This window comes from Glycine soja, chromosome 16 (genome assembly GCF_004193775.1).
Source record: "Glycine soja cultivar W05 chromosome 16, ASM419377v2, whole genome shotgun sequence".
NCBI classification, from domain to species: Eukaryota; Viridiplantae; Streptophyta; class Magnoliopsida; order Fabales; family Fabaceae; genus Glycine; species Glycine soja.
This window is the reverse complement of record NC_041017.1, coordinates 31613781-31631648: the sequence shown is the minus strand read 5'-3', so window position 1 is coordinate 31631648 and position 17868 is coordinate 31613781. Positions and strand designations below refer to the sequence as shown.

The 17868-nt window shown below is 33.8% G+C and overlaps 2 protein-coding genes across 2 annotated transcripts; both read left to right on the top strand.

The window, feature by feature from the left end:
* Positions 1 to 563: 563 nt before the first annotated feature.
* Positions 564 to 4760, top strand: LOC114391194 (ADP-glucose phosphorylase). Its single transcript, XM_028352221.1, has 3 exons — positions 564 to 1170; positions 2727 to 3017; positions 3842 to 4760. The coding sequence occupies exons 1-3, from the start codon at positions 703 to 705 to the stop codon at positions 4106 to 4108; spliced, it is 1026 nt and encodes a 341-aa protein (XP_028208022.1). The 5' UTR covers positions 564 to 702; the 3' UTR covers positions 4109 to 4760.
* A 6245-nt stretch (positions 4761 to 11005) lies between these two features.
* LOC114390327 (T-complex protein 1 subunit theta-like) lies at positions 11006 to 17534 on the top strand. The gene is made up of 13 exons (XM_028351030.1): positions 11006 to 11320; positions 11675 to 11937; positions 12019 to 12165; positions 12263 to 12424; positions 13365 to 13442; positions 14451 to 14584; positions 14704 to 14776; positions 14855 to 14932; positions 15083 to 15205; positions 15438 to 15532; positions 16315 to 16524; positions 16810 to 16867; positions 17241 to 17534. The coding sequence occupies exons 1-13, from the start codon at positions 11173 to 11175 to the stop codon at positions 17307 to 17309; spliced, it is 1638 nt and encodes a 545-aa protein (XP_028206831.1). The 5' UTR covers positions 11006 to 11172; the 3' UTR covers positions 17310 to 17534.
* Positions 17535 to 17868: the final 334 nt, after the last annotated feature.

The following is a 17868-nucleotide window of genomic DNA, read 5'->3' as shown; positions in this document are numbered from 1 at the left end:
TTTCCTGAATTTTTTTCAAAATCCTCTATATTTTACTTATCTCCTACTTTTGACAGTGCTTTATAGATGCAACGTTTCCACCAAAAAAAAAATAATTATAGATGCAAAATTAAACTCCATTACAGGAAAAAAAAAAGAAGCAAAATAAGTGTGCACTAATCATATTTAGCATAACAAGAATGTAATTTTGGTCATTAACACACGTTTGAGAACACAATCATTAAAGAGTCCTAAAGCCTAGTATGAACTCAAAACATATATACTGAGACAATGTATTGGATGCTTCTTCTATCCTTTCACATATAATTTAAATATAACTAATAAGATATTGGGGTGAGTTTGGTTTGTTTAAGTAAAACCTCTTATTCAAATTTTATAGATAAAAAAATGTGATTGAGAGAAATTTTTTTATTAAAAATGTTTAATTAAATTTTCTGATTAATCATCAATAAAATTAATAAATACTATATATTAATATTATGTTAACAAACAAAATATGGTTTGATTCCACAAGACAATTTTGGAAAACTAGGGAAAGAAAAAGCAAAAAAAAAACAAAAACAGAATAAGAATCAGATGCGAGAGGGCAGACAGTAGAGTGGAGAAGAGATTATCCAGCTGGTAAGTAAGACAAGGTATTATGAGACTGAAAACTGAAAAATAGCGTACAGTGATCAAAGACAAACTTAACAACGTAAGACGATGGCTTCATCCTCCTCAGGAAACCCGAACAACCCAGAAGTGAGAAAAGACATCGTGTGGAACCGCTGGGTGATATTCTCACCCGCTCGTGCAAAACGACCCTCGGACTTTAAGTCCAAGTCCCCCGCCGACCCGAACCCGAACCAGCAATGCCCCTTCTGCATCGGCCACGAGCACGAGTGCGCGCCCGAGATCTTCCGGGTCCCGACCCATGACCCGGATTGGAAAATCCGGGTCATCCAGAACCTCTACCCCGCCCTCTCCCGCACCCTCCCCGAACCCCAAGGTTCGGCTTCCACGACGGGTTCGGTCCTGACCGGGTTCGGCTTCCACGACGTGGTGATTGAAACCCCGGTTCACCCGGTTCAGCTCTCCGATCTGTCTCCTTCACAAATTGGGAAAGTTTTCCTCGCTTATACCGAGAGAACTCGACAGCTCGCGAGCCATGAATCCATCCAATACGTGCAGGTTCGTTCGTTCTTTCGTTCTCTAGTGCCCCCCAATTTTCATTATCGAATTATTTAATTGCTGAATTGGTCTATAAACGTGTATTCCATCAAGAAAATTAGTCCTTGAAATTGGTTTTGGTTGTGTGAGTGATGACTAGTGAAAGAAATGCACATTTAAGGAGCTTAGGCATAAATATCACCCACGCTCAAGGTTTATAATTTTGTCACTTATTGTGGTCGTGGTGCAGTTGTGGGAAGTCCAAATACCATTACTTGTGGCTGCAGACTGTTTTTTAAAACTTTGCCCACACTATTATATCCTTGATTTTGAGGAACTAAGTTGACCAATCACTCTATGAGTAAAAGGTGATATTAGTTTCAGAATGGTGGAAATTATGTATTAAGTCTCCAAATATGTATTTTATCAGTTGCTGACTTTGAATTTTGCTGAATCTTCTGAATAAAATGTGAAATTAATCCCTAATGTCTGTGATCCTGAATCTGTATTATGTTTTCCTGCCAAATTAGTCCTTATGATTTATTTAGATCCTAGCATAACTTTGCGATGTTTTGGTCACCGCTTGCGCTCCAAGATGTTCTTTTTGCTTCAAAGGGTGTGTGAAGCCCTTTGATGGCTTTTTTGGTTGTGTTCTTATGGAGTTTGATGCTTTAACTATGTGATGTACTATGAAGCACAAACACCGGACGATACTTTGACACGACTAATATCTAAAATCTAGCACATGGGGACATTGCATACATACACAAATAGAGAGACTTTAATGAAATGAAATATGAGTAATATATAACAAAATATCTAAATTGATAGTATATTCATCTTTTTAAATAAACCTTCCATAAGTTTATGAGTTATGCAAAGGTGACAGCTTAAGTGTTCAAGCCAACAAAAAATAATTTTTAAATTAGACACCTAATAAGAAGTGTCAAACAAGTGTCGGGGTGTGTGGTGTTGGAAACACGTTTGACACGGCGACACTTCAAACAAGAGAGGTGTTCATGCTTCATACATGAAGTTGCTTTCTTCTATCTCTTGTTTTCTATTATCATTTTTTTTTTATTTCATGCTCATTTCACAAAAGCTAAGGCAGGGATTTTAGATGTAATAGTATGCCATATATGCTTTCTATGCAGCATATGTTATATGTGTTGATATGTTGTGTTAATAGTTTTCAATGCAAGGTATAAACCCTTAGATGAAATTCAGAAATAGTGTGTGGATCTTGGATTTATTTGCACTTAGATAAATAGTAGTATGTTTTAGTTTGGCTATACGTATAATTGTTGATTTTACTTTGGGTAATGAGAGAAGTTGAGTAATAAGCAATGGCTGCGTGCCTGCTTTGCATCACTGATGATAGATCTAATAACGTTTATGGTTACAGTTGTAACTGTATTAATCAAATGGTAGTTGCAGTCTACATTTCTGTCATTTTCTACAATGGCATTAATAATTGCAATTGGTCCAGTCTTACACATTTGGGATAAATAAATTACTGTTTTTCTTCTTCTTGCACTTGTTTTATCACGTAAACTTGCTTTTATTAACTTTTGAAGGTGTTCAAAAACCATGGTGCTTCAGCTGGTGCATCAATGAGTCATTCTCACAGTCAGATGATGGCCCTGCCAGTTATTCCACCTAGTGTTTCTGCCCGTCTTACAAGTATGAAAGATCATTTTGATCAGACAGGGAAATGCTTTATTTGTGAAATTCAATGTAAAGATCTTTTGATTGATTCATCTACCAACTTCTTTTCACTGGTTCCTTTTGCTGCTACTTTTCCTTTTGAGATATGGATTGTTCCTCGGTACCACACTGCTCACTTCCATGAATTGGATGCTGAAAAGGTACCACTTCTTTATTTGCAAAGTCTTGTTGATGCTTAAGTGCCAAACATTTAGTTTGATCTCAATATAATGCATCTTATATGAGGTGTGAATTAAAGGCTTAACTAGTTGTTTTCTGAGGCTTGATGCTGATTCCTATTATGGGCTGATTCCATGTGACAGAAACATACTGAACAAGTAGATCCGAAATCATGTTAACAGTCAGTTGTTCCTATTGCCATTTTGGAATATAAATGGATTATCTTTGGTACTTGAGTCATATGAGATTGGATATGGTCGGTGCTTAGAAATTATGATTAGATATTGGAACGCCAAGTTCTAATATGGAACTGTCACTATTAGGTGTCAGAAATGTAACCAAGTAACAAATGCTTTTCATGCCATCTTCATGTGTGAGTAAACTGAATAGTGTATGTCTATGTGTTCCTTATATCATAATTGTTGATAGCGAATAACACTTATATGGCAATAGGGGGCTCTTATTGCTATACCGCATAGCATAACATAATCTTACCACACTTTATAACACTATATATTTAATATAATTAAAAATGACAATTAGAATTTTGAAGATTTATTATATTATAATACAGATTGAGCATCTTTGTAATAGCACACAGATAGCTCAAGCTATTGCTACTCATAGTGGATTTTGCAATGCTATGCGTTCAACATAACATAGCACCGATTCACCTCGTATTGCTAAATTGGAATTTGCACTGTGTCATGCCATTATCAACTATATACACTTGTGCTAATGTCTCCTCTATTTGTGTTTTCTTTTTCCAAAGGTTGGTCATTATTTCTTGATATTTATTTTGCAGGCAGTTGAACTTGGAGGTTTGTTGAAACTAATGCTCAGGAAGATGGCCTTGCAGTTGAACAATCCACCGTTCAACTATATGATTCACACTAGTCCACTTCATGCTAAAGGGTCGGAGTTAGCATACAATCATTGGTTTATACAGATAATACCTCAACTTATTGGGATTGCGGGTTTTGAGCTTGGAACTGGTTGTTACATAAATCCTGTGTTCCCCGAGGATGCTGCAAAGGTTCTAAGGGAAGTGAAAGTTCCAGAGTCAGGATAAAGCGTGCAGAAAACATATTGGTTATCTAATCTAAAACTTGTTAGGTGGTAAGTTTTTCTTTGATTCACATACGAGGGACAAGCTTTTTTTGCTACGGTTTTTATACTGAGTCTCCTAGTGAGGGAGTTTCGGCTCTTACAAATGTTGGTCATAAAACATCGAGATGTTGGAAATTTGAAATAAAATATTCATTGTGTATTGGAGTCATTGAGGAAACGAATATGTCCTTTTGGGGGTAATGGAAGGGTTTCTTTTTGCCGGCTTATTATGCATTAAGAGACTAGGGCTTGTTAAGAACTTTCTCTTTTTCCAGTAGTTACTATTCGTAGCTTACAAGGAAAACGCAGAAATAGCTGAGGTTTTTTCTTTTTGACAAAAAAATGTAATTATTATAAATTTAAGACTATTTTATGAATGGTCGAAAGTTTCATATTTTGTGAGCTTCCTCTGAGTCCAACCACTACTGAGCCATCACCGTCAACATTAACGGAGACGATGACAACACGTGTAACAAACAACTGGATGCTTAGGGAGTTGAAGTGTGGACTGTTCTTGCCTTTGTAATTGACTATATTAAGGGTGTGTTTAGATAAAAAGTTACCTTCAACATAATTGGCTTTTATCTTAACGAGACAGAATACTTGCTTCTTAATTTGGTGACAAAATACTTGCTTCTTAATTTGGTGCATTGGAATGTGTGTGTGTGTGTTTTTTTTTTTATTTGACAAGTTTCAGTTGGGTAAAATAGCAAAAGATTTAGATGTAAATGCATGAGTGTTTTCACGGCGGTCAGCTACTCATATATTAAACGTAGGTTACAAATGAAGTTTAAGGGTAAAGTACACTCAACTCCTAGCCTACTATCTGCTACTCAGCAAAGAGTAGGTACACAAGAAAAGGTCAAAAGTAAGCACAGTAAGTTCGAAAAATATGGACATAACCTATTTTCTAACACAACCCCCCCCCCCCCCCCCAAAAAAAAAAAAATCCAGGGCGGATAAATAAATAGTATGAACGAAACTTGGAGCATAAACACTGAATCCTAGGTTCTCTCAATGTTTTTAATACTAATTTTCTTAGTGAATAACTTCTCTGGAATAAAGTGACGATCAATTTTTATGTGTTTGAGTTTTTCATGAAATACTGGATTAGAAGTAATATGACAAGTTGTTTGATTATCACAACATAGTTAAATTTATGTTCTTGGAGAAGTTGTTTGACTCATATAAGTTCACAAGTGGTTCATGCCATGTTCTTATATTCAACTTTTGCACTAAATTGGGCAACAACATTTTGTTTCTTGCTCTCCCAAAAAATGAGATTTTCTCCCATGAATACACAATGTCCAGTGGTAGAGCACCTACCTAGGAGAGCTTGCCCAATCAGCATCACAATACCTAGTAACATGGGTGTTGTTTCCCTTATCTTCATATAACAATCCTTGTCCTAGAGCCTTTTTAATGTACTTAAGGATGTGAGTTACAACATTCTAGTGATCAATGTGAGGAGCTTGCATAAATTGACTAACAACCCTAACTGCAAAAGAGATATCAAATCTAGTAATTGTATGGTAAATGAGTTTTCCAACTAGTCTCCTATGTCGTTTGGAATCTGCACAGCCCTATTCTACCATCCACTTTTGATTTGGATCCATGGAATTGTCAATGAGCTTACACTCAATCATGCATGTTTGTTTCTTTCCAAATATCCAAAGCGTAATTTCTTTGAGAAATAATGATGCCTTCGTTTGATTGAGTCACTTTAGTACCAAGAAAGTATTTTAGACACCCAAGATCGTTGATATGAGAGTGACTGAATAAGTGAACCAAATCGGATACGTTGAGATTCTTGGCATGTGACCAAAGCATGACAAACTGATTCTTCTTCCAAACCACACATGGGGAGTAAGGTGTCAACTAATATGTTCTTTTTAGCCAAATTCTTTTTCATTGGCAGTATATATGAGCAAGCATGCCAAATGAAAATTTTAAATTTAGGGAGAGCTTCATTGTTCCAAACCGGATTCCATATCATCTATGAATAATTAGATGTTGAATCCACAGGTTTGTACTTCATTCTAACTAAATGACATCCAGATTTCACTATATATATTTCAACAAATATAATTTTCTAACATTATTATTCTAAGAGGAATAGCCTTTATACTCGCTGTTGTACTAGGTGGGATGAGTCTCTTAATCAACTCAATACTCCATGTTACAACATGTGTTGGGTAATCAATGCTCCCGCAAATAAAATTACTCACCCCCACAAAGGATCGTAAAAACACACCAAAGATTACACCGTAGAAAAAATAATAACAAACGCAAGAATTTAATGTGGTTTGACACCTCTTGCCTACGTCCATGGAACCGACTCAAAGTATTTCACTATCACAAAAATGATTACAAGATTGTAACTCACCCTAAATAGTATATCACTCTACAAACACGAGTACCAAACTCAATGGTTACAAGAAATGACAACACTCTCACACAAAGACATTTTTCTCTCAATAAAGTTACTTTGTTTCACAATCTCCCTTCTCACACACTCTCTCCTCATGTGTTGTGTTTCTCCACTAATTGTCTTCTCTATTTATAGTGAAGATTGTCACCAACTATAATAAGTAAGCTCTCTTGGAAGTTAAAACAAAAATAACTTCCAATGCATCCATTCAACTAAGGTTCATCTAGTAAAATGCAGTCTTTCACTTTGCATTTAAGCCACCTAAACCTTAATGATGAAAATTCAATTCTCAATGTACATGCACTTTATCTTTTGGCTTAAAACTCTACAACATGATCCCTAAAAAGATTGTGAACCATTATATCCTCTTATGAAAGCACCTGCACATCGAAATTGAAATATTAGCAAAAGTAAGGAACATTGATCCGAGTAGTACTTGACTCTTTGATTGAGTTTTATGAATGAAAAAATATAATTGGTAAGTCAACTACTCAATCACCTGTGTATCTGGGGGGAATCAAAGAAATTGATAAGTCACGAAGACTTAGTGAGAGCATAAAATATAAAGCAGATAGGAAAGAAAGCATAAACATAACACGAGTCTCTACATCCAAAAAGAATATAAATGACATTAAATAAAAGCAAAATAAATACAACTCATTTTTAGAAACTATTGTATACTCCCTTAGAAATTTTTAGAACTACATATAAACTTGTATTCAAGAATAACAACTTTGTAAAAACTTTCATTCTACTATATGCACATAGCCCACATTATCTCTTTGTTGTGGCTAATGATAATTTTAGAACTACAACATTTAGCTTGTAGGTTACATTATTTCTTTGTTAAGTGAATAAACATTTTAGTCCCTGAGATTGTACCCATTTTGCATATTAGTCCCTAACTTAATATTAAATTCAAAATAGTCTCTATCTTTGCATAAGTGTTGCAAAATAGTCCTTCCGTTAAATTTTAAAGTAACGCCGTTAGTGAGGTCAATTTTAGTGCCACGTGGACTATCCAACGTGGCACTAAAGGATGACGCGGCATGATACGTGGACGTGCCTCCTAAAATATGTCACGTCATTTGATGCTAACAAAACGAGTAAATAGGCAATTTAGTCTCTAACTTTGTACCCTTGTTGCATATTAGTCCCTAACTTAATGAAAAATTCAAAATAGTCTCTATCTTTTGCATAAGTGTTGCAAAATAGTCCCTAACTTAAAAGATGTCAGAAATCATGCTTAAAGTGTTCATGCATTGCAAAGGTTGTGCCTTGCACAATTTCTGGTGGCGTAGATTCCTCCTTGGTTTCCTTGTCATCTTTTGATTCCTCTATTTTTTTTCTCTTCTTCTTTCTTTTCTTCTTCATTTGCTTTTTGCTCCTCCATTTTGTGTTTCCTCTGGTTTTTTCTCTTCCTATTCAAAACACACAAAAAAAAATCAGAATCCAGAATGATACATTGATGGTAATTGAAGAAAAAAAAAGAGGAAAAGAAAATGATTATGCAGACCTCGCCCATTGGTGTTGACGGCTAGAGAGATAAGGTTGTTGCTGTGGATTTTTGGTTCTTTTTATTTGTGCAAGTGTGTGTGGGATCTTTTTCGTATATATGTTTCAATTGGTTCAGAACCATCAAATTTGAAGAAGTCACTCATTCTATCATCATCAAATGACGTGGCATTAAAATTGATCTCACTAGCAGCGTTACTTTAAAATTTAACGGAAGGACTATTTTGCAATACTTATGCAAAAGATATGAACTATTTTGAATTTTTCATTAAGTTAGGGACTAATTTGCAATAGGGGTACAAAGTCAGAGACTAAATTGCCTATTTACTCGTTTTGTTATCATCAAATGACATGACATCTTTTAAGAGACATGTCCACGTGTCATGCCACGTCATCCTTTAGTGCCACATTGGATAGTCTACGTGGCACTAAAATTGACCTCACTAATGGCGTTACTTTAAAATTTAACAGAATGACTATTTTACAACACTTATGCAAAGATAAGGACTATTTTGAATTTGATATTAAGTTAGAGACTAATATGCAAAATGGGTACAATCTCAGGGACTAAATTGTCTATTCACTCTTTCTTTGTTACAGTGAACAAATCTTTAGGAACTATGAATATTCAACCTATAGGCTTCATTCTCTTTTCGTTGCAGCAAAAAAAAAACATATATACTATGAGTGTTCGACTCATATGCTATATTATTTTTTCGTTGTAGCAAACTGGAAATATATATACTATGAACATTCAACTCATAAGCTATATTATCTCTTCATTGTAGCGAACAACAATCAATCTTAAACTCACAATAAATAAATAAAAAATAATTCAATATCCACTTTTAAATACCTCATCAAAACTATTAAGAATCTCAAAGAATAAATTCCAATCAAGGGAAAATAAATATTTTACTTCATTCTCAAGTACTCCTAGAATTTAAAGATCACAAAAAAGTATATTTTAAAGTTTATTTGCTTCTCCTAAAAGAATTTAAAAAGTATCACTAATTAGATTGGCTACTCACAATAAAAAAGAATACAATCAATGTATTCCAATGCCATTGGGATAATCAATCATCTTATTTTCTATCTGATCTAAGGATTTAAAATAAAAAGAACAAGAGATTAGGCAAAATTCCTAAATTTAACATACATAGGATTTTGAGAAAATCACAATAATTCCTAATACTTGTTTTCTAACCCCTCTCACACAATCCATAACTAAACCATGCCATAAAATAGTCATCTAATTCAATGGGTTGTAAATTTACCTTAAAGAGATCAAATAAAGAATTTTAAGGAGATGAATGTTGTTTCCTTTTACTCCAACCGCCTTCCCATGCTTGAGAGTGTCATAAGGATGCAATAAACTTAATGAATTTTGAAACAATGGAGGATAAAGAGTGGAAGGATAAGAGATGAAAAATGGGAATGACAAGGAAAGACTTAAGAGATCGGAGTGAAAAATTAGAAGGGGGGGGGGGGGAAGGTTTTGGGATTTTTTTTAAAAATAGAGTGGGGGGTTATGTTTTTATTTATTTATTTATTATTATTATTATTATTATTATTATTATTATTATATATAAATGAAACTGTGCGTTTCATTTTTATCAGACTATTTTACTCATGTAGTTTTAATCCTTCTATTAATTTTGTGTCTAATATTTAATGAAAATATTGATATGACACCCTATTACATATTTATGCCAATAGAGTGTAATAAAATTGATAAATATTTTATATTTTAAGGACTACTTATGGATATAACAAAATTGCTTGGTGAAAACAATGAAAGATCAAATAGGTGAAAAAAAATTAGAGAACTAAATTTAAAAATATTATAAGAAGAAGAGAAAATCGGCGATTATTTAAAACTTTATCTTTATAAATAAAGACAAAAAAATACTTACCCCTTTCAATTTATCATATTTTATTATATCCCTAAATTAATTGTATTTCAATATTTTTTTTATAAAATTGTTAATAGTTTGGATGAGTTTACTTGAGGATGTCTTTTCTCGAACCTCATACTCAATAGTGATATTAAAAGAACAAACCATTAAATCGAGGTAGACGAACAATATTTTCTTTTGTTAATAGTTAAAAGTAACATTATGTCACAATTTAAATTACACATAAATCTAAAATGTATTTTTTTAGATAACAGTCTAAAATATACCTCCAAAGTAAATTTTAATTAGTGATATCAAGTCTGAGTTTTAGATATGCATATGTAATGTTATATCACCAATAATTATCTTACCTAACTCAAACACACTTATCTATTATAAAATATATATGTTTTATATATAAAAAGAGAATAAACCATTAGTTTGATCCTTAAAGTATTTTTTTTCCTTTAAGTAATGAAATTATATAAGTAATCCTTAAAGCATTAAATGTTTATCAATTTAGTTCCAAAGGTTGATGTTTTTTTACAATAGTTGTATTGAGATTTAAACCTAAAACTTCATATAAACTATTCCAACTCCATCAATAGATCAATCCTAATGATTTCTAAAGTTGATATATTGAGACTAATTTGAAAGATTTTTCAATACTTAAGGATTATTTAATTAACTTGATTTTTATTATTTGGACACTACTTATATTTTAAAAGACTAGTTAAGAGAAAAAGTAATATTTTAAGAATCAAATTGATGATTTATTAGAAGAAAAAAAACTATTGGAAAAGTAATACCTATTATAATTTCTTAATCACTAGAATATAAAACCTTTTATATTAAAATTTTAAATTAATTTTTGTCTCAATATTTTGTGGAGTTTCAAAATTTGCTATTATTTGTTTAGTATGCCATGTAGTAATTTTTGTGTGTCAGTTTTCTATTATTTTACAGATTTAATTTAATTATTTTCTTTGATTTGATTTACTCCAGACACTTCTCATTTCCTGCCCTGCTTTTCTTTTCTCCTCTCTCTCACTTGCGTTATTAGGGTTTTAGTTAGACAGTGGCGGGGCAGTGATACAGTGTGGGCATAAAATTTTCGAAGTTGAAGCGAGAACTTGCCATTTCAAGGGTTTTAGGGTTAGGGTTTTCTCAAATTGCAAGGACATGGGTTTCAACCTTCAACCATATGGGATTCAATCCATGCTCAAGGAAGGCCATAAGCACCTTTCTGGCCTCGACGAAGCGGTTCTCAAGAACATCGACGCTTGCAAACAACTTTCCACTATTACTCGAACTTCCCTCGGTCCCAATGGTAACAATCACGCATACCCTTTTTCGTTTTCACTCTTTTCTATTCATCCCAAGTGGGTGCTGCATCTTCAGATTCCAAAAGTTTGGATTTTTATAATGTGGGTACGTGTTCGTTTTCATCTTATGTTGATCTAGCTTTTTTACGTGATGCAGTGCTTTGAAAATTTGAGGGGGATTGAGAATAAGTAGATTTGTTTTTGTTTTTCATTTACAAAGAGAATTTGCCAATTTTGGTTCTGTAGAAGCTTTGTGTTTGTGCTTGTATTAATATGTTGCTGAAGAATGCGTTTGTTTGGATAGATTTAGAATGTTGGTGGTGGTCTTGTTTTCAAATGTTTTGTTTGATCTGATTCAGGAATGAATAAGATGGTTATAAATCACTTGGACAAGCTTTTTGTCACGAACGATGCTGGGACAATTGTGAATGAACTTGAAGTTCAGCATCCTGCTGCCAAGGTTTTGGTTTTGGCTGGGAAGGCTCAACAAGAGGAGATTGGGGATGGAGCTAATTTAACTATTTCATTTGCTGGGGAACTCCTGCAGGGTGCTGAGGAACTTATCAGGATGGGTTTGCATCCGAGCGAGATCATCAGTGGATACACTAAAGCGATCAACAAGGTTTTGATGAGAGCCTTAGTCATTCATTTTTAAATGTCATATTGCTGCTCTCTCTTCTTCTAATGTATTGTTTTGTGTCAGACTGTTCAAATATTGGATGAACTGGTTGAGAATGGTTCAGAGAGTATGGATGTTCGTGATAAGGAACAGGTTGTTTCTAGAATGAAAGCAGCTGTTGCCAGCAAGCAATTTGGCCAAGAAGATACCTTATGTTCGCTTGTTGCTGATGTGAGTGTATCCCGATTTACCACATTTTACTATGATAAAATGCTTTCTTTGGTAGCACAACACTGTTTACATTCCAACCTCTGTTTGGAAAATACAGGCATGCATCCAAGTGTGTCCCAAAAACCCTGCAAACTTTAATGTGGACAACGTTCGTGTTGCAAAGCTCTTGGGAGGGGGCTTGCATAACAGTACTGTCGTTCGAGGATTGGTTCTGAAAAGTGACGCTGTCGGGATTATAAAGCAAGCAGAAAAGGCGAAGGTGAGCTTTCTACTGTGTTGGATTTTTTTGGTTTAATTGGAGAGTCTACTGTATAATTTATTTGTATTATGTTGAGAATGAGATCCTTCACAACTGTCTCAACTTTTTCATTTTTCCAAGCCATATACTCTCAGGATTGCTTGTGAAGTGTGCTCTTTATTGGTTCATTATTTTTTATATTTGATTAATGGAAGGATATGAATGCTACACTTTTAGTTTTGGTCTTTATCTGCCTTCAACATATTCTCCCATATAATTTATGTATGGCTGCAAACAATAAATATAGATGAAGTTAGTACTTTGATCCTCTGACTTTATTTTGGTTTAGTCCTCTAACCTTTTTTGTTGTTGTTGTTCTTTTTTACTTTAGTCCTCACTTCAAAATGTTCAACAAGTTAATTCTATCTGTTAGCTCCATCCAACACCCATAATAATGCTGTTAATGGTGTGTCTTCTAATTTAGTTAACATGGTTTCATTTTAGTCGTCTAACTCTTAAATGTTCAACATGTTTGTACATTCTGCAACAATGAATTACAAACTGGGGTTCTACTCTTGAGGGTGAAACCATGAAACCCATTGAAATTGGTCTATACATTAGTTGAACCACAAAAACTAATGTCTCCCATGGGAAATATCATACATAGAACCAAATGAACAACCAATTCCCACAATGCTTACAACTCTGCCGTGAAGCCCTTTGCAGCAATTCAATACATAATCTCCATTTGAAAATCTCTTCACCAAAGTTATGAATATGTGTACATTGATACATGTGATATATGAATGTCAGTGGAATTCAATAAGCAAATGAAGCAATATTTTAATCTCTCTTGTAACAAAAAGCAAGTGATCCAATCCTTGACATCTTGGAACAAAGTCTAATATTGGCTAATCTTTATACTATCTTGTACTGAGTTCATTTGTTTGTGTTGTTTTAGGTTGCTGTGTTTGCTGGTGGTGTTGATACATCTGCAACTGAGACTAAAGGAACTGTCCTCATACATACAGCTGAGCAGGTATATCAAAATGACTTGAGTTTTGAATTTGATTATTACTGCCTCCTTACTGTTTTATATAGTTGTTATATTTTTTTATTGTTTGAGTGGTGAAAGCCTATTTTGTGTCTTCTGGTATAAGTTTGAGATCAATCCCCATCTCCCATATAAGAAAGTTGAAAGTGGATTGTGATAGGGTACTATGGCTTAATCCTAATGCAGTAATGACAACCTAAACTCATGTCATTGTTTCTTTTTACAAAGTTTTCGTTTACTCCCTCATAATTTGGAAGCCTCTAATAAGGTATTATTTTGGGCCTTGTCATTATTGTCTTGTAGATTTTGTCTGGTGACCTTGTTGCTGAAGTTTCTATGTTCATTTTAGCTTGATATTTGTGAATGCATATGCTTTATTGTTTCTACATATTCTGCTAATTATTAAAACTTAAAATTCATGAAAAGCCTAAAAGGTCTGTAATGCTTGGTCAATAGTTTATTCAAGTTGATAAAGAACTCAATGGTGAGTATTTTCAGCTTTATAACTGAATCTGCTTTATATTTGCAATGGTAAACTATAATTATGTCTTTTAATAATTAGTGCAATATTTTCATTTAATTTGTATAAAACATCATTTTGATTCTTCAGCTAGAGGTCTAGCTGGCCTCAGCATACTAGTATGGAGTTTCTCAAATTATGCCTTTATTTTATTTGTGCCTTCATCTATTTCTGTCATGCTGAATTTTTTTAAGTGATTTGTTTTTGTAAATTTGTAGCTAGAGCTTTTGATTGGAAACAATTTTGAACGTTTAAATTTAAACTTGTATGACAATTTGGCAATAACTTTTAGGATAACTTGTTATTTTGGTTTTTAGCTGTTTCTTGCAGGATTAGGCAATGGTTTTACTTTTTACCTGACGCTGTACTGGTGGAGCCTTAAGATTTTATGGGCCCATTTTTTCCTCGTTTTTCTTGAATTATTTTATGTTTTTGCTAATTGGATTTGTTCTCTTCATTTTTAATTTATATAGCTAGAAAATTATTCAAAAACCGAAGAGGCTAAAGTAGAGGAGCTCATCAAGGCAGTAGCAGATTCTGGTGCCAAAGTGATTGTCAGTGGAGGAGCAGTAGGAGAGATGGCGTTGCATTTCTGTGAGCGTTACAAGTATGTGAAGTCTTTATTCATGTTTGGTGGTTTTAATTGTCTCTTGCTATTAAATTAATATGAACATTATAACTTACAAGTGCACATTAGATTGTTAACTTCAAAATCCCTGCTTGCAGGCTTATGGTTCTGAAAATCAGCTCAAAGTTTGAACTACGTCGATTTTGCCGGACAACTGGTTCTGTTGCCATGGTTTGTGCTTTTTGCTTATTTGGCTACGTAAAGAGGTTTTCTACTTTTTGTCTAACCCATTTTATTTTCATGCAATAGCTAAAACTTGGCCAACCAAACCCAGATGATCTTGGATATGTAGATTCTGTTTCAGTTCAGGAAATTGGTGGTGTCAGGGTATGTTAAAGCTGGATTATTTTGGTTCTGCCTTTTTATGGGTTCCATGTTCCTTTTTTTAGCTTATTCCCTTACTTCTTTTTGTTCTTCTCATTTCTAAGTATGGCATGCAGTTTTCTTTTTTTTTTTTGATAATGATATGATATGCAGGTGACCATTGTGAAAAATGAAGAGGGTGGAAATTCTGTGGCTACTGTTGTTTTACGAGGAAGTACTGATAGTATACTAGATGATCTTGAAAGAGCAGTGGATGATGGAGTGAACACTTACAAGGTAATTTCCCCAATGTTTTTTTGTAATTTTGAATGATCTTGAAACAGTAATTTTCTGATGTTTCTCTCCATCAATCTTGTAAAAATAGGGCTGCAAACCTAAGGGTTATTATTACTTATTACATTTGTTTGGATTACACATTTGAAGGCATTTATTTTAAAAACAATTTTACACTTTGGCTAATTGTAATTTAAAATACTGATTAAGCTTTATCTATAAAATTATTTGTCAGGCCATGTGCAGGGATAGCCGCTTTGTACCTGGAGCTGCAGCAACTGAAATTGAGTTAGCTAAAAGGGTGAAAGACTTCTCCTTCAAGGAGACAGGGTACTTTTTATTTCCGTTTTCCCTGTAAAAGACAGTGGCTTGCATTCTTGGGGATACATTGATGTGTTGTTTTCACACACATGCCTCTTCCATTCATTGAATTTTTTTTAACTACATGAGGAATTTTGTTTGTATGATTTTGCCTTATGGTTATTTGGGGTATAAGGCTATCAATATCCAGTTATGATTTTATAAACATTTTATTTCATTTGCTGAAGTCCATGTAACTTGTAAGGCACTTTTTAGCAAGTGCAATATTGGAGAGATGCACTTGTGGGTAAAAAGGACTTGTACCATTATTCTAATTTTGATTTTAAACAAAAAAGAAGTTTAATATGTTTATTTGCAAGTATGTGCAACTGATTATAAACTTGTGGGGACTTCTGTAACAATTTTTGTTTACCAAGTTGTGTACGTTTGATACTGACATGCATTAACATGCCTTCATTATTATGTATTTGCATCTCATTGGCTTTTAGCCCTTAGGAATCATTCACCACTAACGTAGAAATGCTGCTCTTTTTTTATCACCTGTCTTGTGCAGTTTATTGGGATATGTCAATATCTTTTTGTTATCGAGAATTATTAAAGTCGGTATAACATAAATGTGTTCTAAAATCTAACTTGATCTTGGATGTTTTTAACCCAGCACCATATATTACTGTGTATTATTTGGAAATAGTTACTGTCTCTATTCACTGGACTTAATTTATTTTGTTCAATGCTTATTTGGTATTTGACACGGGAATGGAATGGACTAAACATTTGCAATGGCCCTGCAGGTTGGATCAGTATGCTATAGCAAAATTTGCTGAAAGTTTTGAAATGATTCCTAGAACTTTGGCTGAGAATGCTGGGTTGAATGCAATGGAGATCATATCTTCTCTGTATGCAGAACATGCATCTGGAAATGCCAAAGTTGGCATTGATTTGGAAGAAGGCGTATGTAAGGATGTCTCAACCTTGAGCATTTGGGATCTCCATGTGACTAAGTAAGCCATGATCTAACACAAGCTTGTTTTATATGGTGGCAACCCGTAGTTTGAGCAAATAATGAACTGGCCTTTCATTGCTGTTGTGTAGAACTGGAGATTTCTCTAAAAACCCTTCCCATATAAAAAATATATAGACAATAATTAAGGGTTCTTGTAATTGATGGAGCTGATGCTTCTTCAACTGTTAAGATTTGAAATAATTCTATTCTATGTTGAATCAGAATTTATCTTCATATCTCCTGGAAAACTAGTTTCATCTTATTGTTTTTTTTTCCTGTTCAGGTTATTTGCTCTTAAATATGCTGCAGATGCTGCATGCACTGTACTACGTGTGGACCAGGTAATCAACTAAAAATAGTCACTTGTTACCAGTCAATTTCTGCTTGCCACCTTAATATGTACCTCGAATCACAATCAAAAGTTTCTTTATGGTTAATAAATATAGTTATGAAGGAATTAGATCGTTTGCAAAGTGATGGCCTTTATATCTCCCACTGTCATACAAGCTCAGAAATTAGGATCTCCATGTAACCCAAATTTTTTCTTTGGGGAAGATCCTAACTTAAAGCACACAAAGATTAGGGAATAAATAGCTGAGTCTGAGGCCTATGCCATGTTTATTGCCAATTGCATATACACGTGAAATTGGATTGCAATATTTTTGTCTAATTTTCTCAGCATTGTGGAAATTGATTTTCATTTTCGTTTTTCAGATTATTATGGCAAAACCAGCTGGTGGTCCAAGGAGAGAGCAACCTGCTGGTGGCATGGATGAAGACTAAAATTAATGGTTTGCTTTGGCCATGTTTGTATCTCAACATGATGGCTTGAATTTGCCTTGGGCATGTTTTCTTTATTTAGACTTTAGTATTGGTGGCGATCTTACAAATTTTGAATTTTGTTTTGCCATGAAATACAAAGAGATGTGGTCTGTAAATCTACATTTTATTCATAGCCCTTGTGAGTGATGTTAATTTGCCGAGCATGGCCGTTGTTTGAGATTTTTTTTTTGTATGCGCATGTTTTTTGGGTATCAAGACTTTAGTATCGAAGCATTTCTCTTTTCTCTTGCAATATATCCATTCCTGAGAAAGAAACAAAGTGCAAAAAAGCACTAGCAGGTTACAGACACAACTTAAACATTTTGGGTTCTGCATAATACTATCAGCTATAAATTAATGGTTAATATTGTAATTAATTTTAATTTAACCAGTTTTATATATATATATATATATATTATAATAAATTTTATCATTGATTTTTGAATAAACGGGTGCAGAACCAAATAAACCGGTTTTGAAAATCAAACCAATTTCAAATCAGATTTTAATCTAGTTTATT

Excerpts from the sequence above, each read along its gene's own strand:
- LOC114391194 (XM_028352221.1), top strand. The coding sequence starts at position 703 with ATGGCTTCATCCTCCTCAGGAAACCCGAACAACCCAGAAGTGAGAAAA. Across the intron at positions 1,171-2,726 it reads AATCCATCCAATACGTGCAG|GTGTTCAAAAACCATGGTGC; the intron begins GTTCGTTCGTTC and ends TAACTTTTGAAG. Across the intron at positions 3,018-3,841 it reads ATGAATTGGATGCTGAAAAG|GCAGTTGAACTTGGAGGTTT; the intron begins GTACCACTTCTT and ends TTTATTTTGCAG.
- LOC114390327 (XM_028351030.1), top strand. The coding sequence starts at position 11,173 with ATGGGTTTCAACCTTCAACCATATGGGATTCAATCCATGCTCAAGGAA. Across the intron at positions 14,933-15,082 it reads AGGAAATTGGTGGTGTCAGG|GTGACCATTGTGAAAAATGA; the intron begins GTATGTTAAAGC and ends TATGATATGCAG. Across the intron at positions 16,525-16,809 it reads TGGGATCTCCATGTGACTAA|GTTATTTGCTCTTAAATATG; the intron begins GTAAGCCATGAT and ends TTTCCTGTTCAG.